A 10962-nucleotide genomic window follows, 5' to 3' on the forward strand; every position below is an offset into this window, starting at 1 on the left:
CCCGACCGAGGGCCTTATGCCGGGCGGGGGAGGGGGCACGGCGCGGGCGGGGAGCCGCGGCGGGTCCCCTCGGGGGGCTGGCCGGCCCCTGCCCTCTGGGCTGCCGCCTGGGGGGACCGGCCTGGGGCGAAGCAGACCGCGGTCCTGAGCGTGGCCCCCGGGCTCGCCTGCAGACTCCTCCAGAACGCAGAGACTCCCATTGACTTATTAAATGTCGAGGCAATCAGGCAGCTCCTTTTTTAATAGCCCAAGATCTACATTTAGACAAAAACAGATCCGAGTTCCTGGTAAAGGCGTTTCTTCTCATCCTGTCACAAGTGACAGGAACGGAGGGAAATAGACTGAGGGAGAGAACGGGGCGGGGGGGGCGAAGGGGAGGGAGAAAGGGGGGAGAGGGAGATGGGGTGAAGGGGGAGGGGGCAAGGGGGGAAGGGGGAGGGGAGGGGGAACGACGGGGTGGGGGAGGGGAGACGGCGCGGGGAGGGGGCCGGGGAAGGGGGGGAAATGGGGGGGACGCGGGGGGTAGATGGAGGGGGTGGGAGAGGGGAGAGGGACGGGGTAGGGAGACATGGGAGGAGTTGGGGGGGCCAAGGGGGGGTCTGACGAAGATCCGCGCGGGGATACGAACACTTCAGCGGCTTCTAATTAAAGCCCCGCGCCAGGCCCTCGGGGACCCGCCTGACGTCGGCGGCCGCGGGGATAAGAGGCGCCCCGAGGTCCGAGGCGCGACTCAGGCGGCGGCGGGTCCCCAGCTCGGCGCGGTCGAGGCCCCGCGTCCCGGTGCCAGTCCCCGCGCGTCCAGGGCGCTCCGCCGGCGCCGGCGCCCCGGGCATGGAGTAGCGAGCGGGGCGCGCGGCTCCGGGGCGCGGGGACAGACGACAAGAGACGCCCGCGGCTCCGGGGCGAGAGGACAGGTAACCCGGCCCGGCTCCTGCGCACAGGTGGCCCCAGGCTTGGCGCCCTGCAGCGGCGGGCTCGGCCCCCTCCCCAAGGGCCGAGGGTGTTCCCCGCCCTGGCCCCCCGGAGCGAGGGTCCCCGCGCGGGGGCTGGTCGGCGGGCTTCGGGGACACCAGGAGGAGGGGGCGACCGCCACACAAAGGCGCCGCTGGAAACTTGGGCGCAGCTGCCGGGCGGGGCGCGCGGCCCGTCTCTCCGAGGGAGGCGGTTGTGGGCCGGACCCTCCGGACGGCCGCCGCCCCCGGGTTTCTCAAGGTGACGGAAAGTTGTGCGGGCGCCGCACGCGGCCGAGCGGCGGCCGCTGCGCCATTGCCATGAAAGTTCCGCGGCCCGGCGGCGGGGGCGGGACGCGGGCGGGACGAGGGCGAGGCCCGTGCCGCCCGGCGCGCGGAGGGCGGCGGCACCCGGGGCTCGCTCGCAGCATCACCGGTGGGGCCTCGGCGGGTCCCCGTGCAGACCGCGGCCCGGGCGCTCAGCGGCCCCTCGTCTGCTCCCGCCCCCTCCCCCCGGGCCGGGGACCGTGCAGGGCGCCCCTCCGCCGGGTCCGCCGAGGTCCTCGGGGTTCGCGGAGGTCCGCGGGGGGCCCTTGGGATCTGCCGCGGTCCTTGGGGGTCCGCGGAGGGCTCAGGATTCGCTGCGGGCCGCGGGGACAGCGGGGCTGGGGCGCGCGGTCCAAGGGGAGTGGCCTCTCCCCGGCGTCCCCGCCAGCCGCCGACTGGCTTTCCGGGTCTCCCCGCACCCCTGTCCCTCCAGGGAGCCGAGCTCCGGAGCGCGTCGGATCCGCCCAGCCCCGCCGAGCGCAGGATGCGCGGACCCGGGCGCCCCCTCCTCGTGGGGCTGCTGCTCGTGCTGGGGGCGGCGGGGCCCGGCCAGGGGGTCGCGGAGCCCCGGGAGGCCGCAGACCCGCAGAGCCTGCTGCGGCTCATCGTGGAGATCGTCCAGGAGCTCAGGAAGTACCACTCGGGGGAGGCCAAGAGGCTGCAGCTCTCCGGCCGGCAGGACGACAGCCTGGGCCGCAGGGAGGTCGCGGACTACGGCGCTTACGCCGAGGAGCAGAGAGTGGGTGAGTGTGCCGCCCGAGCGGCCGCGTGGACGGAGGACCCCTTCCACAGGCTTCTGGGGTGTGGGCTGTGCTGGCGGAGCCTCCAGCACGTCGGCCTGTCCTGTCTCAGGAGTCCCCAGGGCTTGCTTGAGAATCGAGTTGGCTTTGAGAGAACACACGTATTTTTGAGCTGTAAAAACGTTTCGACTGTTTATAAAAACTGGAAAATATTTTTTAAAAGAAGGAAATAGGAAGGCCATGAATGATGCCTGGCGGCAGATAACAGGTAACTATCCCTCATCCACGTCTAAGACCTGCGGGTCGCTACCTAGGTCCATAATTTCAGCATAGTAGTGCCATCTCTTATTTTGCAAACGGAGATATTTTCAGCAAAGCAGTTTCAACGGAGAGACAGAAATGTTTTAGATCCCACCCCTGCCCCCATCGCGGAGCCTTCCAGAGTGGCTGCCCCTTGGGAAATTTCCAAGGAAAGCGTACAAGCTCTTAATGCTTTGATGACACAATTAGGTCAAATATGATAAGGTCAATTTTATATAGACCGACTAAAGTTAGTTGCAAATGAAGAGTGACATTTAGGAGTTGTCCAAACTGTGCAAGTAAGATTTGATGGAACTGTGCCCTCCTCAGATGGGAATTGGTAGCAAATGTGAGCATATGCCATCCCATCACTAGCGCAGAACAGGTGAGTGCAAACAAAACCAGATGACTTCAAAAGCCAAAACACGGCTGACATCAGAAAGGTCAGTCGAGGTAGTTGCCAACACAAACGAGGAGCTGTGCTCCTTCAGGGGTCTTTCCCTAGGAAAGTGCTCTCCCCTGATCCTCCAGGGCACCGTCTGTCTCCACGCATTCACACCAGCCTTCATAACAGGTGGCTTGAAAAATGGCATCTAACCCTTTTTCTAAATATATACCTGGAAGAAGTGATGTTTCATGGCAAAGTTTTTGTTTAAAGGATCCGATCAGGTTTTCTTCCTAGAACTATGGAGAGGTTGTGGGTTTTGATTCCCAAGCTCTTCAAGATGAAGTGTCTAAGTGATTCATTCACTGGAAGGTAACTGTCTCTCACACACACACACACACACACGGCTACCTTTCTTTTCCTATAACTTTACGGTCACTGCCTCCATTCTAGTGGCAGAGACCCGGGAGATAATGCTGAAGCTTGGAGAGTAGTTAATGCTATTTGAAGAAAATGTGCCTGGATCACCAGAATTCACGTTGTCACACATAGCAATCAAGGGACTACTGTGTTTAGAGCAGTTTCCAGTACCTTTGAACATTCGCTTTGGGTCACATGAAAAAAAAAAATGCTTCTTTCAGGCAATACAATAATTAATTTATTTCCTCTCAAACAGAAATTGTTCCTCGAGATCTAAGGATGAAAGACAAGTTTCTGAAACATCTTACAGGTGAATTTTCTCCTCATTCCTTCGCCTTTTCCCGGGTCCTTGCATCCAGCGGGCCCTCACCAGCTGTTTCTTCTTCCCCTTCCAGGTCCCCTTTATTTCAGCCCAAAGTGCAGCAAACACTTCCACAGACTTTACTACAACACCCGAGACTGCACCATCCCTGCATGTAAGTGACTGCATGCACCCGCGTCAAACATGCCAGCACAGCATACAGGGGCCCCCCTCCCCGCACCTTGCCCCCCTTCTGCACCCAGACTTGCCTTGCTAAGGCTTCCTCCCTGCTGACCTTGCAGTTGGGGCCTGGGCTGACCGGACCGCTGCAGAAGAGAGCGACTTCCAGCAGCAGCTGGTGCCCGGGAATGTGATTTACACGCCCCGGGATTAATCAGCTCCTGGACTGGGCTGCGTTCTTCCATTCACGGTCTTGGTTAATGAATTCTGGCGCAAGGCCTGTCCTCGTATCTCAACTCTGACAGTGGAACAAACATTGAAAATGGGTTGCTAAGATAACTACTACAGGATGTGAAGTATCAATGGACAGACCTGGGCCACCCCCACCACCTCGGCCAGAGATTTGTTTCCACCAGTAATCATAACCCCCTCACCCAGAATTTTGCGCTCCTTAAAAACCCTCTCTCCTGCTGGCTTCATCCCTAGTTCAGAAATGCAGGAGCTCCTCTCCACCTGGCTCTCCGCCGTGACTTCCTGGTTTATCCACAACAAAATGCATTTCATTTCCCCAAAAGTGGTCCCTTGTGCTTTTCACAAAACATGCAAATGACAAGCAGCTTGTTAGCTAGAGTGGCATTTGCTAGAACCCTAAAATCCATTTCTTTTCTTTTTTGGCGGGGGCACAGCTTTCACTTAAGACTCCCAGGAAGAAGGCTGTGCAGATCAGCGGGGTGTCTTAGTACCTGCTCTCTGGACTCTTCAGAGGGGAGCAGACCAGATCTGCTGTCCTGCTCACAACAACAAGGCCCTTTACATGCTGGGGACGCTGCTCTGTGTGGGCAGCGGTCACCTTACAGACCCTGGTCTAGCAGGTCCCCGGACAGGGAGGAAGGCAGGGAGCACCTTCAGGAGGGAGCTGAGGTGCCCCTGGTTACGACTGTTACAGGAAGGGCAGGCACAAGGCAGGCACCTTGGCACCGACCCAGGGCAGGTGGCGCCCATGTCCAGGAGCTCCATGCCTCAGTCCCATCCTCTCATCCAGGACACATGGGCCTGGGACACGGGATCTCCTTTCCTTCCTCTGAAATGGAAGTACCTTCTGTTTCAGAATTACGTACCTGCTTCCAGGGGTCAGGGAACCTTCTCGTTTTGGGTTTAAATGTGCATATATTTCTAGGTTAAATCTTATCTTACAATAATGGGATTATAGATTCTAGGTTTGAAAGCGACCCTTAGGGTCATAACCCTTCATTGATGGGTGAGCAAACAGACCACACACTTAAACCACGTGTGCCCACCACTGACACCAGACTTCTCCAGGACCCCCGGCCACATTCGCCATCTCCTCTGCTGATATAACTGAGGGGGCAGCCGCCAAGGCTCCTGGTCACCCGTAAGGTTAGTTGGCGGGACCAGGACCAGTCAGAGATGCTCCTGGGTCTAGAGGTAGATCTGCGCACTGGATAAGCGATTTCTTGCCTGGTTTCCACCTCTCAGCCCACATCTGCAGAGCCACATCTGGGCCACCTTTGTGCTGCTCTAGGTTTGTATGACAATTCCCAGAATCTGGCAGCTCAGAAGGAAGCAAAGAGCCTTCTCCCTCAAGGTGTGGCCTTGGGGGTTCGCCTTGGAAGAGCACGACTTTTAAGTCCTCCAGACCCGCTGAGCAAGCCTGCACCTTCACGAGACCCCCAGGTGGACATGGGGGCGGGGAACATGTGGCTCAGTGGGGTCAGGGTCAACCTCAGGGCCTCAGGTGTGTGGCAAATGCAAGTGTTCCCTGAGTCCACACAGTCCTCACTGCATCCGCATGTGATCTGCTTAGAAAAACCACGTCCTAAAAACCTGGCGCATCTGATGAAGCGCAAAGCCAGGATCCCGATGACCCTGCTTCTAGCTGTCAGATCATTTTTTCCTTTGAGCCTCAACTATTACACCCTCTAAATATTTAGGGGGTGTTTTTAGAAGAGTTAACTGCCTGTCTAACAGGTGCGTGTTTATTGTTGTCAGTTGACTCATTCACTCAGAATTTCAATTAGGAGTATGAACTCTATTTTTAAGCAGGATTTTTTGACTTTTGAGAGTAACCTTCAAATTGAGGAATCCCTTTATGGTCCTGATTGCTGCGCCTCCGAGGCAGCACCCACTGGAATGAAATAGGGAACCACGTGAGCTTTCTAGAAGAGCAGTCTGCCCTGGGCAATCAGCTCCTGCTTCCCTCCAGCCGGGGCTCTGGCTCTGGGGCTTGGCTGCTGACCCACCATCTTCGAGTTTTCAGGTGGTTCTGATGAGCTCAGGCTGCAGGTGACCTAAAGTGAAGTAACAGGGTGGGGCTGTCTGAGGCCCCCAAACTGAAGCTAGTTCGGGGGGCCCCTGTGGGAGGAAGACGGCAGAGAGCCTGGGGGAGGGGGCACTCTACCCCCACGGCCTCTGTAACGTCATTTAACTTCTGCTGTATGACGCTGAAGGCCCTGAGGTGCCAGAAATGATCAAATCAACAGCTTGGAGCCATGACTGCAGGGGAGAGTCTACAGGCGGCTTCCAGGGAATCCAGAATAGTTACGGAAATGAATGGCTTTAGCAGTTGATATGCTTGTGTAAACTGAATGCTGCTTATTTAAGCTGCTGAGATACTGACAAGGGTCTGTGATTATTTCTACCGCAGACTATAAGAGATGCGCCCGGCTTCTGACGCGGCTGGCTGTCAGCCCGCTGTGCGTGGACGGCTAAGGTAAGCGGGCAGCCAGGTCGCACTGGCGCACACGGCGGAGACGGGATCTGTCCGGGATGTGACAGATTCATGGAGTTTAGAGACACTCACCCTTTGGCAAAAGCAGCCTTACTCGGAGTAAGGCTGACATAACACTCACTGCTGGCTTGACTGCAGCATGTGACGTGGTGGGTACCTGAGGTCACACCCAGCTACTTGGAGGGTTTCGTTCAAACACTGAGAAATGAGTACACGACCAACTGTACAAATTTCAGAGACATGTCTGGCAGCTGTTTGAGGTGAATTCCATCCTTATGCCAATATACTTACGAAGAACAGCTAAGAACAGCTATCACCTTTCAATGTTTCTATCAAAGTTATTCTTTTTTTTTTTTTTTTTGTATTTTTAGGACTGCACCTGCGGCATATGGAGGTTCCCAGGCTAGGGGTCAAATCCGAGCTGTAGCTGCCAGCCTACGCCACAGCCCACAGCAACACCGGATCCTTAACCCACCAAGGGAGACCAGGGATCGAACCCATGACCTCATAGTTCCTAGTCAGATTCATTTCTGCTGCGCCACCACAGGAACTCCTAAAGTCATTTAAAACCTCACGTCGAGTCTGTGAACTCGGGTTTTTACCGTGGCCTCTCGAGGGCTGGCATTAACACACAGCACCGTCAGCCAGTCAACGGGGGTCTGAGACAAAGGCCACGGTCTAAGCCAGTCTGTACCTTCATGACTGGACCCTTGCTGTGCCAAATGCCAGGTCTGCCCCCAAGTGAGACCTGCTTCTGGCACACAGACAGCCCTCCCTTGTGCCGTGTGCGTGGAGGAGGGGCCAACTCACTGTGGACGGGGCTGTGCGGACCAAGGCTGGGCAGGTGCTGGGGTTGGCGTGGCCTGGGTGCTGCTGTGACACCATCCTCGGGCTGCTTCTCCTCAGAAGCCCCACTAACAAAGGGGGCGTCCCACAACAAGCGGTTGTGGAGCCCGGGCCCCACGTTCTCCTCGGGCTCACTGACCTGCGGCGCTTTGATGGAAGTGAAGGCAGTTTTTAATGCCAAAGCTGAGAACTGTCCCGCCTTCCCTTCTCATCTGAATACTGTCCAGCTTCCCTCCCACCACCCACCTGGCAAACAAAAACCTTATTTTTAAAGCAATGAATGGATTCTGCTAAGTCTCCCAAAGTACCTGCTAGGGGAGGTGACAGTGTTACTTTTATTAAGCAATTCTTTATCATTAAAGTATCACTGTTTAGAGGTGAATCAGGCACATCCTTGGAGAACAGCCTGCTCTTGCTTACAAGTGGGGAGACCACGTGCCTGCGTCCACACCCACTGGCAGAACCACTCAGGCCACAGGCTTCCTGTCTCTGTGCCTTTGAACTGACCAGCTGCTCCCCCAGTGGCCGTCCATGCAGACCACTCTCCAGGGGAGACAGCTGCACCCAGAGGCAAGGAGCCCAGGTTGTGGACTCCTGAGTGTGGTCCTGCCTCTGCACCAGCCTCAAGACAGGCAACCAGGGCTTTGCTAACACAACATGCAGACTTCTAGGAAGACAAAAGGGCGCCACGCTCAAGGTCACACTTGTCACCACTGTAGTAACTGCTCATTTTGGCCAAGAAACGGGTACTTTAAAAATATAGATGTTTCTGCTAAAGTAACTTCATGACATTTTTAAAGATTAACTTCTTCCAATTCCAGTCCTAAACTGCAGCAGCAAACTCTTCACTGGCTGGAACAATGACACAGGCCGTCAAGGGTTTCCCTGCAGCCTGATGTCCTGGGGGCCGGGCACACATCCAGGGTTAGCAGTGGGTTTTCCTCATAAGCTGTGTCCAAACACCTTCCTTCTGCTGCCCTAACACTCAAGACTGTCAGGGCAAAGCTGCAGGATAAGAGTCCTCTTCCTACTGCAGAAGACAGCCTCGGCCTCTTGCGGTGGGTCTTCCGAGGGTCTGGGCACAGGGCCCCCTGCTGTGACCTCAGAGCAGAGCCACTGGCTTCCTTCTCTCTTAAGCTAATTTCTCACCTCCCCCCCTCCCTCCCAATCCCACTTCATCGCCTGGACGTGCCCCTCAGGGAGGTGGAAGCCTGGGCTCTGGGGTATTTTCAGAGAAATGGAGTTTTGAGAAACAAGGACCCAGCTCATTCCAGAGTGCAGCCTCGTCGGAGCAGGCCAGGACAGCCCCAGGTCAGGGAGACCGAGTTCCTGAGGACATGACCACAGACACACCAGCACTGGGCGCGGCTGGATCCTCAGACCCCAAGGAGCCTGAGTCTGCATCTCTGATGCTGTTCACCCCTCTGGCCCTGGAGGCCCGTGGTGACCAAGTCACTGCCCACGAGAAACCCCAGCACCCTTTCTGGAGCATGAACACACGCAGACTGAAATCCTGTCTGTAAACACATCGTATTACCTGTAATGCGTGTGCCGGTCCAGCAGAACTGATGGGAAAGTGAGAGAATGTGTTTGTTTCCAGCAGTGAGCAGAGCCGTAAAGGACCGATGGCCCAGGAACCTTGAGAAGTGCCTTGGAAACCAACAGGAACCAGAACCTGCTACCTTCCGAACACACCCTGTGAACCAGAGATTTATTTTTGCAGACAGCCTCTCCCGTAACTCCCTCACCTTGAGTTGTGTGTGTTGTTGGCACAGTGTGGACACACACCCAGTACGCTGGGGTACCTGACAGTAACACAAGAGGAGGCTCCACATTTGCTGTGAAATCCCTCATTTTCCGGATTAGGTGACATCACAAATATTTCTTTAGAAACATAAACAGAATCAGTAAAATCTGAAACTATATTTTCATATAGCATATGGTATTATTTAATATTTTTTATTACTTTTAGAATTAAATTCCCAGAGTATTATTTGGAACTGCATGAAAAACAAAAATAAAAAGCTTTCAGCTGTGGAGATATTGGAGTGTAAACCTGTGAACCTATTCAGGCTAATTTCATTTGTCCTTTGTTTAATAAATGTAAAATAGTATCCAGATATGTGCAATATGTAAATACTGTAAATAAAACGCAAGTAATAAACACAGCGTTTGTTATAATGAAGACTCTGAAGTGACTCTCTACTGCTGAACGAGCTGACTGTTGGCAATTCATGACTGAGAAACCCATGGAGAGACTGAAATACTGGCAGGTCACAGAATATAAAAGGCATACATAACACGGGAAGGGTATGAACTTTTTTTTCTTGTGGTTGCATCTGCGGCATATGGAAGGTCTCAGGCTGGGAGCTGAATCAGAGCTGCAGCAGAGGCCTAGGCCTCGGCCACGGCAACACCAGATCTGAGCTGCATCTGCGACCTGTGCCACAGCTTGTGGCAACACCAAATCCTTAACCCACTGAGCAACGCCAAGGATGGAATCCGCATCCTCCAGACTACGTTGGGTTCTTAACCCACTGAGCCATGAGGGGACCTCCCAAATTCTCCTAAGGGGCAATTAATCAGCATTTTTAGAGTGGGGCACTATGTACGGTGACATATTCCTTAAGAGAGAACCTGACTTAGCCACAAATTATTTCAGATCAAGCTGCATCTGTATTTCCTGTATGAGTGTAATGGAAACGCTAAACTGAGAGGGAGGGGCCTTGAGACGTCTAAGCAGCTTCAAAATTTTACAGGAAAGTATGTTTTGAACAAATCTGATTGGATCTTATTTTTACCTATTTATTTTTTTAAGGGCCTCACCTGCCACATATGGACATTCCCAGGCCAGGGGCTGAATCAGAGCTGCAGCTGCGGGTCTATGCCACAACCACGGCTATGGGGATCCTTAACCCACTTAGTGAGGCTAGGACTCAAATCCGCATCCTCATGGATACTAGTTGGGTTCTTAACCCACTGGTTGCTTTTAAAAGACAAGTGAATTCAGCAGTGAGTTTCTCTGTTCACATGTCCCTGCCTAGATACGACCACAGGACAGAGTCAACTTGAGAACCCTGGGGTTTGTCTAAGGATCTGTATGTAAGACACATGTGAGCATTAAAGAAAACAAACTACAGAGCTTTATGAATGTCAAGGAGCAGAGATGAGTAAGAAATTTCTTCAGCTGAGATTACTAAGCGGTTATTGAATGACTAGGGTACAGCAATAAATTCTGAAGTGCTTTACTCAATGCTATTTTCTAGTTGTGGTTAATGATTTAAACTTTTCCCCCTCAATTCTTTACTTTTGAGGGCTGCATGCTTAAATTCCCAGTATCTTAACCTCTTCGGTATTCTGGGAAAGGACCACGGAGAGACTGCCCAGGCCGCCAGACCCTGTTTGGCCCATCTTCTAGCCGTGCCCGGCAGGAGGCCTGCTGGGAAGGCAGCTTCAGACTCAAGCGAGCTCTGGCCTAACCCGCCCCAGGGACCTCATGACACTGAGGACTGGGAGCCGATCCCTGGGCTCTCCCTGCTGCGGGCGACCGTCACTCAGACTGACCTGGGACTCTGAGTCCTCCCAGGACTTTGGGGGGAGACAGAGTGTGGAGGAAAGCTGCCCCTCATCTAGCCTCTGGGGGGGCCTGGCCTGGGGGGGGCTGGCCCCCAGGGAGGGGGGTCTACACTCTGCTGCGGGGGGGGGGGGTTGGCAAGGCTGCTGTGGCCACAGGCCACCAGCTTCTTCCATGAGCACATGACGCC

General features: G+C 54.9%; 1 protein-coding gene across 2 annotated transcripts; it reads left to right on the forward strand.

The window, feature by feature from the left end:
- The first annotated feature begins 727 nt into the window (after positions 1–727).
- On the forward strand, positions 728–9379 carry ALKAL2 (ALK and LTK ligand 2). 2 transcript variants are annotated; one of them, XM_021087955.2, is made up of 6 exons: positions 728–914; positions 1711–2020; positions 3379–3432; positions 3518–3598; positions 6269–6334; positions 8799–9379. In XM_021087955.2, exons 2-5 carry the CDS (start codon positions 1762–1764, stop codon positions 6331–6333), a joined length of 459 nt encoding a protein of 152 aa, XP_020943614.1. In that variant the 5' UTR covers positions 728–914; positions 1711–1761; the 3' UTR covers position 6334; positions 8799–9379. The 2 variants fall into 2 exon arrangements, with proteins under 2 accessions (XP_020943614.1, XP_020943615.1); XM_021087956.2 differs by having other exon boundaries at positions 8802–9379.
- The last annotated feature ends 1583 nt before the right edge of the window (positions 9380–10962 follow it).

Source organism: Sus scrofa, chromosome 3, assembly GCF_054392235.1.
Source record: "Sus scrofa isolate SSC_HxYL_T2T_F1_AM1 chromosome 3, Sscrofa_HxYL_maternal_Yorkshire_Landrace_v2.0, whole genome shotgun sequence".
NCBI lineage: Eukaryota > Metazoa > Chordata > Mammalia > Artiodactyla > Suidae > Sus > Sus scrofa.

Coding starts and splice junctions, on each gene's coding strand:
- ALKAL2 (XM_021087955.2), top strand. CDS start 1,762: ATGCGCGGACCCGGGCGCCCCCTCCTCGTGGGGCTGCTGCTCGTGCTG. Junction 3,433..3,517: donor GTTTCTGAAACATCTTACAG/GTGAATTTTCTC, acceptor TTCCCCTTCCAG/GTCCCCTTTATTTCAGCCCA. Junction 3,599..6,268: donor AGACTGCACCATCCCTGCAT/GTAAGTGACTGC, acceptor TTTCTACCGCAG/ACTATAAGAGATGCGCCCGG.